Source organism: Cynocephalus volans, chromosome 9, assembly GCF_027409185.1.
Source record: "Cynocephalus volans isolate mCynVol1 chromosome 9, mCynVol1.pri, whole genome shotgun sequence".
Lineage (NCBI taxonomy): Eukaryota > Metazoa > Chordata > Mammalia > Dermoptera > Cynocephalidae > Cynocephalus > Cynocephalus volans.
Window position 1 is genome coordinate 69,603,214 of NC_084468.1, and position 12,171 is coordinate 69,615,384.

At 36.5% G+C, this 12,171-nt stretch overlaps 1 protein-coding gene across 2 annotated transcripts in view; it reads right to left on the minus strand.

Annotated features, from left to right (window-relative positions):
- Nucleotides 1-8,651: 8,651 nt before the first annotated feature.
- Nucleotides 8,652-12,171, minus strand: part of PRKG2 (protein kinase cGMP-dependent 2) — an 86,906-nt gene continuing 83,386 nt past the window's right edge. For both annotated transcript variants that reach the window (XM_063108361.1, XM_063108360.1), the window contains exons 17-18: nucleotides 11,113-11,179; nucleotides 8,652-8,747 (exon numbers count right to left, since the gene is read on the minus strand). In XM_063108361.1, coding sequence (XP_062964431.1) covers nucleotides 8,652-8,747; nucleotides 11,113-11,179 — 163 coding nt within the window. The remainder of the gene's footprint in view (nucleotides 8,748-11,112; nucleotides 11,180-12,171) is intronic.

A 12,171-nucleotide genomic window follows, 5' to 3' on the forward strand; every position in this document is an offset into this window, starting at 1 on the left:
AAATCAGGACCTCTCTACCTCTCTGAGCTCATTATTCTAGAAACTTACAAGCCTTCTTTCTGTTTCTTAAACACGCCAAATTCATTAATACCCTACAGCTTTTGCATTTGATTTCTCTGCCAGGAACACTTTTTCCTAGACTGTCTCAAGCCTGTTTCCTTTTCACCATTCGGGTCTCAGCTCAAGTGTCACCTACTAGGGAAGGCATTTCCTTACCACTTATTCAAAGCTGTTCTCACCTTTCTTCAGACACACTCTATTCCACAATCCTGTTTAATTATATTGATAGTATTTATCACTGTGATCAAAGTTTCTGACTTACTTATTTTTGCAAAGGGGAAATCATTCTATTTTAAAATTATTAATGTGATTTTGTTTTTGCTTCCTGAGAATAAATCTTGGTTCTTTTCTAGAATTATCCATCTGCTGATTCAGATTAGTTCCAGTAGGATTGCACTGAGAAAGTCTTAGGTAACGTTAATCTTTTGAAATTCAAAGGCCAAGCTTTGGTCCTGAGAAAGGATTATCAAAATTCCTGTATCTCCTCCTTTAGCTCGTAAAGGATCAGGCTTTGTGCAAGGGACCAGAGAGTTTTATGTATGGAGGGAAATCCAGACAGAGAAGAAAGAGGAGAAAGCCTGCACTTTTTTACCCTCAGGGAACTGTGAAAAGAAAAAGGCAGGAGAAGCCCCTCTTTCCTGTGTTTGGGACTCATCACAGGATACCCTGGAGCAAACTTCAGCATAGTAACCTTGGCGGCACAGCATAACTGGGCAGTATGAGGCCCTGAGTTATGGTTATCATGAATCCCTTGGCTTCTGCATTGTGAAAACAGAACCTGTAACTCTCTGGGGGTCTGCCTAGGATGCTGATCGGAGGGGCTTACCTTAGTAGGAAGCAGGTAAGCAGTTCTCGGCTAGAGTTAAAAGGACCCCAGTCAAGCCCCAAAGGTCTCTATTGCCAGGTAACCAAGGGGGATCTGAGTCATTGAGGGAGCCTTGGGCCCTATCCCAGCCCAGAGAAAACAAATGATGAGTTTCTCCAGCCCTAGACTTTGGCCGTGGACATCAGCCAAACAGCGGGCAAGTAGACATCTTGCCTTAGAACTTTGATACTTCCTCCATCCTGGTATATAATTAGAAGAGATGTTAAATGCAAACCTGAGCACTTTTGTCTGAGAGGGACTGAAAATTTCATAGAGCAATGGTTCCCGTACTTTGTGGTTTGTCAGAACCACCTGAGTCATTAATAAAGCCCACAGAGGTTCAGACTTCTTGAAGTGGGATGGAGCCTGGGCCTTGAGATGGGTATCACCTTCCCCACCAAAATTTGAGAACCACTTTCCCTAGAGGGATTGTTTATTCGATTGGATTGACTTTAAACTGGGTAAGACTTTTAATCCTCCCCTCCCCCCCTAACTAGGGGGTGGAAGCTCACAGATGAGCTAAGCTATAGACACTATTTTTAATTTTTCTATCCGTACATTTTATGTATAGAAAAAATGTTGTGATATCCTTCATTTGTTTAACGATTTACTGTCATCCTCTCGCAATTAGAATATATTCTTTATGATGGAAGCATGTGTTGTTCAATGCTGAACACCAGGGCCTGGAATTGTGCCTGGTACAGAGTAGTCACACAAATATTAGAGGAGGGAATCAATCAGTTAATTAGTTAGCAAATTAATTAATTAATGCATATACATTTAGCAGAGAGATAAGCCTCTCTCTTAGATGAGATGGTGTCAGGAGATACTCTGCCTGGGGGTGAGGAAGAAGTTGGAGGAACAAGGCGTAGGAAGTCTGGTACAAGCAGAACTAAACATTTTTTTAAAACAGCCAAAAATATCTAAAGAAGTAAATTGTCTGCTGCTACCAACTGGAAGTTTTAATTTTCATCCTTATGTTTGGAAATACACTCAGCAATGGGAGATAAGGAACAAAGAGAAGTCTGCAAAGTTTGAATCAAAGATTCAAATAAAGGCACTTAATGCTGTAGAGGCCTGAGAAAGGTTATGTCCACCTTCTGCCTATAAACTGGTTTGATGTAGAGAAATTTGTGGTAGATGTTCAACAGTCCTTTTCTAATTTTTTTTCAATGTCATTTCGATATGTAGTCTACCTCTCTGGTGTAAATTTCTATTTTAAAGTAAGTTTTGTTTGTAATTATAAAATATAAGGTCCATGTATAAAACTGAAGAGAACAGAGACAGAAAAAAAGTCATGATCACACTACCTGCAGATTCTTTGTTAACACAGTTGTCTTAACAAATACAACTATATATTAGAGCTATGATTTTTGTGCCTCTGCTATATCCTCAGCACCTAGAACAATGCCTGGAACATAAGTGCCCAATTAATAATTGTTGAGTGAATCAATTCTGACATGTACTAAATATTTTTTGTCATATTTATTATCCATTTGAATAAGAGGTTCCCCTTACTCCTTTTGACCCTATGGGTCCTCGAAAAGAAAAAATATATTTTTAAAAATGTTTATTGCCTTTATTTATTTATTTTTTTTTTACTTTGTTTAGCTTTGACTCATGGATCTAATTTTTAGATATTTCTAGGCACACCTTAATATTTTGACTATCCTTCCTAAATGTAAAAACTGAACACAAGACATTAAAAGAGGCTGACCAAACAGAATATAGAAGAGGGCAGTATTCCAGATCCTGCATTTTATGACCTATTTAGCAATCTGAGGATCTTCTTGAATTTTACATAGCAGGAGTGGGTAAGTGGCTCATAGCCTGTGCTCAGGTGTGGCATCTAGCTTTCTTCCACCTACCTAGAGAGTGGCCCCGTCTCTGCTACTTGGGTTCCTGGATCGGTGAGTGCTAGTGTTCTTCCTTCATCACCTCATAGTTTCTTCTGCTCTTTTTCCCCTCAGTGCATGCCTATTCATTTTTTCCTCACAAAGGAAGTTTATACTCATCCAAACAAATTTCATGTTACCTTTCATTGCAGCATTTTTAATTTAGCAACGAACAATTAAGTAAAACAAAATTCGTGATTTTATGTCTTTCAAAATTGAAAATGCTCCAGCTCTAATTTAGTTTAGAGCTTGTCTATAAATCACCTGAGTCAGATTGTTATCGCTGCTTTCATCTGAGTCACATGGCCCATGCCCTGAATACATTTTGTTAAATATTGGGTAGAAAAGGAGAAAGCAAATCTCATTACTTAAAAATTCAAACTAAATAAATTACGTAATCATATATTATATATTTTACTAGTTTTAAAACTGATAGACTTTGTACTGTGTCAATTTAGTTATGCCAGAAATATGTTTCCTGAATTTTCTTCTCAGTATAGTTCTGAGAAAAGCCTTTCCACAAGAGAAATGTGCATACGATCTGAAAGGCAGGTGTGAGAAGCAACTAAATTTGTGCTCTGGAGGTCAGGAGAAAAGCGAGCTCTGCTGCAGCTCATACACTTTGTTGCTGATCTGCTGGCTCACCTTCTTGGTATAAAGCAGCAGCCAAGCCTATGTCTCCTTCAGCATCTTCACATCCTAAGGCAAGTATATGTGAGAGGTGCCAGCTGGTCCTGCAGTTTACCTGTATGACCAAGGTTGGCAACCATGAAAGTCAGATGCAGGTTCCAGTTTGTCCTCATGGGTTTTGGTTTGTTACAACAAATTCCATTTTTTCCTCAAGGAATCAAATTTGTTCTCTTGTGTCCACTTTGTTCTTGCTGCCCCCACTTTATGTCATCTTTCCTTCCCAACTTAGCAGTTGAAAAAACCTGACACAGAAATTTGTGTTTCTGTAGGTCAGGAATTTGGGAGTAGTTTATCTGGTTCATGTACTTGTAATCAGAGTATTAGCTCGGGCTGCAGTCTCATCTGAAGACTCACCTGGGGGGAGGATCTGCTTGCAAATTTAATTAGGTAGTTGCTGGCAGGATTTGTTTCATTACAGGTTGTCAGACTGAGGGTCTCGTTTCCCCATGGGCTGTTGGCCAGAGACTCCCTCAGTTATTTTCCACATGGGCTTTTCCGTAGAGAAGCTCACATTGTGACAGCTGGCTTCCATCAGAATAAGCAGATGAGAGAGTAAGAGACAGTGAGCAGAACAGGAGCAGAGTGACTTTGTAATCTAATCTCAGAAGTGACATCCCATTGATTTTTTTATATTCTGTTTGTTAGAAGGAAATCACTCAAGAGGAGAGGATTGTAAAAGGGCATGAATACTATAAGCAGGGAGAATTGGAAGTCATCTCTGAAGCTGCCTACCACACCCTTTCAAACAGATCTTTGAAGTATCATAAGTATGTGTGATGCTCTTTTAAAAAATTGAACTTCTAAGAATCTTAAGAGAATTTTCTCACAGCATCTTTATAGAAAAGATTTATAACTGTGGCTTTCATCTAATGAAGAGGATTATGAATTCATACACATGAAATTCACAAAGTTTTTAAAGGAAATGTATCAGCTTGGAATAAAGAGACAGATACAGCCAAACCAAAAAGAGGAATTTCTCCCATCAAACTTTTACAGGCAGGAAAGTGACTAATAAGTCTACTCGGTTACCAATACCAGCTATATCTTATGGAAAAGAAAGGATGGCTCAGAAGACAGAACTGAGATGGTGGAGCCCAAGAGCTAAGGAGAACAACTCACAGGAAGTAGGACCGAGCCCTAAGCAGAGAAATGGTAACATATGTCAGCGCAAGTTTTAGATTCACTATAGATGAATGACTGCTTGTGTCTCCGATTTTTCTCCCTTTCCTAAAGCAAATATCTGTTGTGGTTCTCCTTTGCTTGTTTCACCATTCAGTGTTGTGAATGTTGGGGCAGATGACTTGTTTACTTATTTCACAGGCTTTCAGACCTAAAAGAATGTATCCAAGGAATTACAGCTAAGGTGCATCATCCATACCCAAATGGGATTTAGATGACAAGAACCTGAATCCTGAATATGAGCCTACTGATATTTGGGGGAAGGCTCTTGGGAGGGAATGAATTTGTTTTGCATATGGAAATAACATAAGTAATATGTGGCCAGAAAGGGGATTATGGCAGTTCTAAAACTTGCTTGCAAATTCTCTAAAACAGTCTTCATTAAGAAGTTGAGGCTATGTTTCCTCCTCTCAAATCTGAGTGGCCTTGTGTTTCCACCAATAGAGCGTGGCAGAAGTGATGTATGTGACCTCTAAGACTAATTCATAATGGATAGTATAGCTCCTGCCTTGTTGGCTAGAATACTCGCTCTTGGAGACCTCTGCTGCCATGAAAGGATCTTGACTAGTTCAAGAATGTCATGATGTGAGGAATCCAAGGCATGGAGATGGCATGTGTAGGCAACCTGGTCCATAGTCCTAGTTTGTGAGTAGTCCCAGCTTCCGCACCAGGTGTGTGAGTGGACAAGATTTCAGGTAATTCTAGCCCCAGCCACTGAATCACTCTGAGTCTCTGAGTCTTTCCACATCATTCCCCAGATACTGTGGTCCAGAGACAAGCCATCCTTGCCATGTGTTGTCTGAATTCCTGACCCATAGAATCTAGGAGAATAACAAAATGATTTTTCTAAGTGACTGCATTTTGGGGTACTTGTTATACTGTCATGGTAACTAGGACTAAGCTTTGCAAAACTATCACAGATACATTGTGAATGAAATGCATATTTGAGGCTAATTTTTAGCTTTGAGGTCAGTCAACAGTGTGTTTATAATTTTAGAATCTTTTGTGCAAATACTCCTAGTACAATGCCTGACAATAAAGAACAAGGATTTATTATTATGCCAAAAGAAATATATGTATATATTTATTTTCAAACAATTATTATCAATGACCTATTCATAATAACATTCTGGCCCAATGTTTCAAAGCTTTAAATGTACATCTCCAGCTTGCAGATGAATAAAGATGTGATTTATTATTCAAGATCATACAAATCTGGGCAGGGCTGGAAATCAAACCCTGATCTTTTTTGACTATAAATCTCTTATTTTTCACTGCTACATTCTTCTCCCTTCAGACATTTTAATACTTAGAGAAAAGATTAAAAAACTACAATTATGAAAAGTTGGCTCCACATGGTAGAAGCTCAAGAATTAAAAACTCACTTTACATCCTAGGAAAGAGAGATTAGGAATGATTAAATGACTAGGAATATGATGGGATTATATTTATGAGGATAATTTTCTGTATTTCCTTGTGTGTATGGGTGTGTGTGTGCATGTATGTATCTCCTTAATTCATAAAAATTAAAATATAGGTTAGCTTAATAAAGCACTTCATTTTGGTGAGGGTGAACCCTTCATCCAATACACTGAAGTTTGATGAACCATCTTTACTTTGTGATTTAAAAGAAAAAGAAAAGAGAGATACTGGATTTAATTCGTACAATGCTACATACAGGTAACAATGATACATAAGGTTCAGGACTAAATGGTAATTAAGGCCCTTTTGACTTTAAAAAAGATAGTAACAGTAGCTTCCAAATATGCAGCATTGATTATTTCACAGATACCAGGCAAAGGACTCTCTACATATCTTGATCCCTGAAACAAGCCTCTAAAGTACTACTTTGCCATGGCTTTTCTACAGGTGAGAAAGCTAGTACTCAAAAAAGGTAAGTCATTTTCCTAAGGTCACCCAGCTAGGAAATAGTGGAGTTGGGATGATATGATGGTTCAATCTCTTATTTCTACATCTTTATAAAGAAAACACAACAAAATCACATGTGGGGATTACATATTGATATGGCCAATCACAGGCAAAATAAACCTATAGTACTCTAAGTTGTTTTTTATTTCTGTATATGTAGGGTTTGTTTGTGTTTTTCAATTACAACTATACTTGCCCTTTGAGAATATCATTGCTATTATAACTGTACAGTTCTAACATCCACCCAGTACATAAATTTCCTACCATTATAGGTTGGTAATTTAAAAATATATACATGGAAAAACATATAGTACAAACCAACCAAATGCAAATAAAAATCTTTTAAAAATCTTAGAAATTCTTTAAGCAGGTTATGTCAATCCTATTAAAAATGGTTCTTCTATATACAATACATAATCTTTAAAAATACTACTCCAGGAAACAAAAACTCTTTGGTTCAGCAAAAGGATTCTAAATGTGGAAATTCAATTTATTAAGGATGCACTTTCTTGGGTTGTCACATTTCTCTAGTTTAATTCTTCAGGAAGTATATAGCAGACTTCTCAGAATGATGAAATTATGGGTGGAAACTGGGTAGAGGTTGCTTTTCACATAGAATATTATCATATGAAAATATAACCAGAAGCTTGAATAATGGCAGAACATAGATGTTATTTTTATGCTGCCAGATTAAAAAGATACAGAGAAAGCTCTGCTTCCCATTCACTCTGGAGGGAGGGGAAGGAAGTGACCATGGTCAATACATGTAAACATTCACTAGCAAAGTTCTTAGGTACTAGGGTCCAATACTATTGAAACTATCTTTATTATTTGAAAGACTGCAAGGAGACAGGAGGAGGTCAGACGCTGGATGTTCCCTTTACTTCTAAAATCCTATCACTTCCCCCCTAGTTTGCCTGCCTTAACAATCAAAAATTATAAACACATCCATGACTCAAATGTCTTTAAAAAGAGCTATTAACTCAGCAGTGATTATAGTGCATCAACTTTTGCCAACAGAATTTGCATTAAAAATTAACTGTGGTTATTCTACACTCTTTTGGTTTATTAATAGCAACAATCACAGAATTGGCTAAAATATCTCTGAGTTTCAAAGTCAGAAACCTTACCAATTAGAATTTATTCTCTTTTGTATTAAATGGGGGGATAAAAAGCCTTCATAATTTTATTCCAGCTTATTTTCTACTTGGGTTGTGAAAACACTTTAGTATATAAGATAAAATCTTTCCAAAGGCTCCTCATTTAACCACACGTTAAAACCACCTTTAACAAGGTTTTTGAAAAGTCTCTGAGGTATCACAGCTGATCACAGAATAAAGAAAAATAGTTTTTTGCTTTATTTTTTCTCAGTTCCCCAACAGAGAATAATTACCTGGTTGGATTAATTGACTCATTTACTTTAGGAAGAAGTACTGAATAATACTCAAACTTGCCTTCCCCCAGACTAGTATCAGAAGCCTATTAGCATATTTCTAGACTAAGTGACCATGAAAGTGAAGAGCTTCTGCTGAGTTCCATGATTTTTGCAAACCACCATTTAAAAATGCCATAATGCTTAAATGGAGTTGTTGCAAGTTGGGGAAAAATTCCACAATTCAGCCTTGTCCTTCCTTCTATTTGCATGACTTAGTTGTTCAAGGGCAAGACCCTTTTTAAACCTTATTAGAAATCAAAGGAGAAGAGTATGCTTGGGATGGAGCCATAGACTACAAAGAAAACTAAGCCTCTTCAACAAAAATGGTTCTGATTGTGGACAGGGGAATGGCATAGCCCTCAACATTTAAGAAAAGCAAAGAATGGAATACAAGAATAATTCACAGCATCTAAATGAGACATTATAATTCAAAACCACATCTGCAGCACTCTCCTCCACCTTCTGTGCAGGAATTTCTTTTCCCTAATGGTCTTCCAAAAGATATCATAGTACTCGAAAGAGAGAAATAATCAGTGTTGGATTACTGAGCCTCACAGTCGTCTTCCATAGCATATAGGCAGTACCATATTTTCTTCTGTCAGAAGTCTTTATCCCAGCCTGACAGCTCATCCGGAGGTATTCCCTTTTCAGGAGGATACTTGTCAAAGTAGCTGTGATCTATGGGTCCGCTAAGCTAATGTAGAAAGAATTAAAACAAAGGTGAGGATAATGTTGACTAAACCTGTTATTACATACGAGCACTGATTTTATATCTGAACGCTGATTTCATACTGCCACTACCTGTAAGTTACATAAAAGGAAAAGATGACCAATTATTATTCTAGAGTCACAGTCTGAGCCTCATGAGATCTCCCCTTTAGAACCAAATGGATTTGGTCACTGGATTACATTCAATAGGAGCTACCTTGCATGAAGAGTTATTTCCTAAAGAAAAGGTGACAGAAATTATGTCTACTTTTTCTAAATTGAAAAATATTTAAAAAGCAAATATTAGAAGACCAAAATTTGCCATAGTCCTTCTTCTTTGTAAAAGTTTCTCAGCAATCTTGAATATTTACATGGTTAATATAATTATGTTATAATATAATTTTATATTGATCCATATAAAATTTACCAGAATACTAAATGAAGAGACAATTCAAAGTATTAGTGACCCTTTTGAAGGAGTGAAATGACTCTGGTATTAAATTATTTTGCAGATCAGGTTTTCTAATTCTTTTCTTTCAAACAAATTTAAGTAGTACCTAATTGAATTATCAGCTGACAGATTATTAAAAATACTATTTATGATAATCATAATGTGTTGAAGGGCAGATCAATCAGAAAGAGCTCAAACTGCCATTGCCATAAAACCTTCCATTCTCACTTATTTATGTGAACAGAACTCTTAACTCTTATATCTATATAATGACCGTCTTAAAAAGGAATAGAATTGATGCTGAATCTGATTCCATGTTTTGAATAAATAATATTTATCCATAAGTACATAAAATAATTTTTCTCAAAAAAACTTATTGAATAATTACCTTTAGAAATTTGCAACATATTTATGCCACTTGACACTGAACGCTATAAAAATGTAATTATAACTGAATCCAGAAGAAGCATTTGTGTTACTACAAAAATTTCTGTTACAGAAATTTTTAAAACCGTGTAACTAAAATTTAAAGATGCTTAAAGAATGATCAAGAAAGACTGTCAAGCATCAAAATATTTTCCATTAGGATAAAATTTTAAAGCGAAAATGAAATGGATATATAGGGAGAAAAAAGTGATATAATATTTCCATCTGTATTTTTTAAATGGCCTATGGGTATCAAATCTCAATGGTATTTAGATTACAGTAGGTATATTTAAAGGAATTAAGTAACAGTATTGTTAATTTTAAAATGTCAATAGTTATAACATACCTGAAATTACATTCTCCACAACCATTTAAACTTTAATTAAACAATTCAGGTGTGAATACAAATGTGTAAGAGGAGACATAGACCTTCACAACTCTTTTAGAGGGAACACTGGCATAAAGTTGGTAGGGTATTGACCTAGATCATTCCCGAGTCATTCTTCCCCCCACATTAGCTGATGTTCTGCTTCCTCTAGAGCTACGCTGTCCAATCAGGTAAGAAACACTAGCAACACGTGGTGACCGAGCACTTGAAATGTGGCTCATCCGAATAGAGACGTGCTCTAAGAGAAAATTCACTTGGGATTTTTACAATTGAGTATGAAAAAATAAATGTAGCATATCTCATTAATACATTGATTACACATTAAAATAATAATACAGATTATTATATACAGCTGACTTTCTCAGAATGAGAAATTATTGCTAATCCAAAATCTGAAACATTCCAAAATCCTTAACTATTTGAGTACAGACATGATGCCACAGTGGAAAATTCCACACCTTTGCTTCTGATGGTTCACTGTACACTAACTTTGTGGCACACGCAAAATTATTAAAAAATATTGTATAAAATTACCTTTAGGCTATGTATATAAGGTATATTTAAAAAGATAAATGAATTTTGTGTTTAGACTTGGGTCACATCCTTAAAATACCTCATTATGTACATGCAAATATTCCAGAATCCAAAACACTTCTGGTTCCAAGCATTTCGGATAAGGGGTACTCAACCTGTATTTTGGATATACTATGATAAACAGCTAAAATTAATTTTGCCAATTTCTTTATACTTTTTTAATGTGGTTACTAAAAATTTTTAAATTACATATATGGTTCACATTATATTTCTAGAGTCATCTGTCAGCCTGACCAATGCTGAGTACTTTGGGACATAGGTGGCACTGACATGTAATTGGTTCCTGACAGGTGAGCCAAAGCCTGTTAAATAGGAAATACTACTCACCCCCTACAGTCACAATTACTATGACATTTTCACTTAATTGAAAAAAAACTTTTAAAAAATCACCTAAGATCAGTTACACACACACAAAAATTGCCCCCGAAATCTGCTTACAAAAATAAATCCCTGAAAAAAAAAAACAAGAGAGTAATATAGGAAATGCCATACCTCTCTCCGTAAAGGTGATGGAAGGTTCCGTGCTTTCAGTCCCTCCCAATTAAAACCATTTAGCCACCTGAGAAATGAGGAACGTAGAGCAGAATATTACTTGTCTGCTAAAACTATTAACATGTCAAGTTATCTGTCGACCCATTTTGTTGCCTGTTCCCTGCCTACAACAGTGCAGCTGCAAGTGGCCAGAGGAAAACACACAACAGTGCTGGCTGTCTGGTCTCACATTAAACCCATGCCCACTAATCTCAAGTGGGCACTTAATGCTGCCCAGCAATCATTCCAGATTTCTCTGTCATAACCCCTTAGACTCATAATTCATACTTTTTCCTCTCTCTCCAGACTTCCAAAACCTCCTGCTATCCTCACTCCCATATGATGAGCAAAACAGAGAACATCCACCATCTCCCACCAACATATCCGCCCACCTAAACATCTATGTGTTGCCTTCTCTCCTCTACCATGAATTAACTGCCTTTGCTTCTAGCTGAGGTCAATTCCTCTTCTGAATACTTGATCCTGTCAACTCTTCTCTATTCAAAGATATACTCCTACAATTCTCCTCTCTCTTGAATCTTTAGTGTCTTCCCTGCTGAAGCATTCCCATCAATATTTTTTTTAATTTTAACATTTACATGTACATATTTATGGGGTACAGTGTGTTGTTTCAATACATGCATATACTGCACAATGATTCACTTAGTGTAGATAGCATAATTTTGTACCTGTTAGTCCACGACTTCTCCTTCCCCCACTCTGTCCCCTCCTGGCCTCCGGTACTCACTATTCTACTCCCTACTTCTATGAAAACCACTTTTTTTTCTCTATTCCACATATGAGTGAGATCATGTGGCATTTGTCCTTCTGTGTTTGACTTACTGAATGTGATGGTTTCCAGTTCTATCCATGTTGCTGCAAATGACAGAATATCATTTGTTTTATCACTGAATACTATTCTATTGTGTATAATACCAGTTTTTTTAATCCATTCATCCACTGATGGGCATTTAGGTTGATTCCAGCTCCTCTGTATTGTGAATAGTGTTGTGATAAACA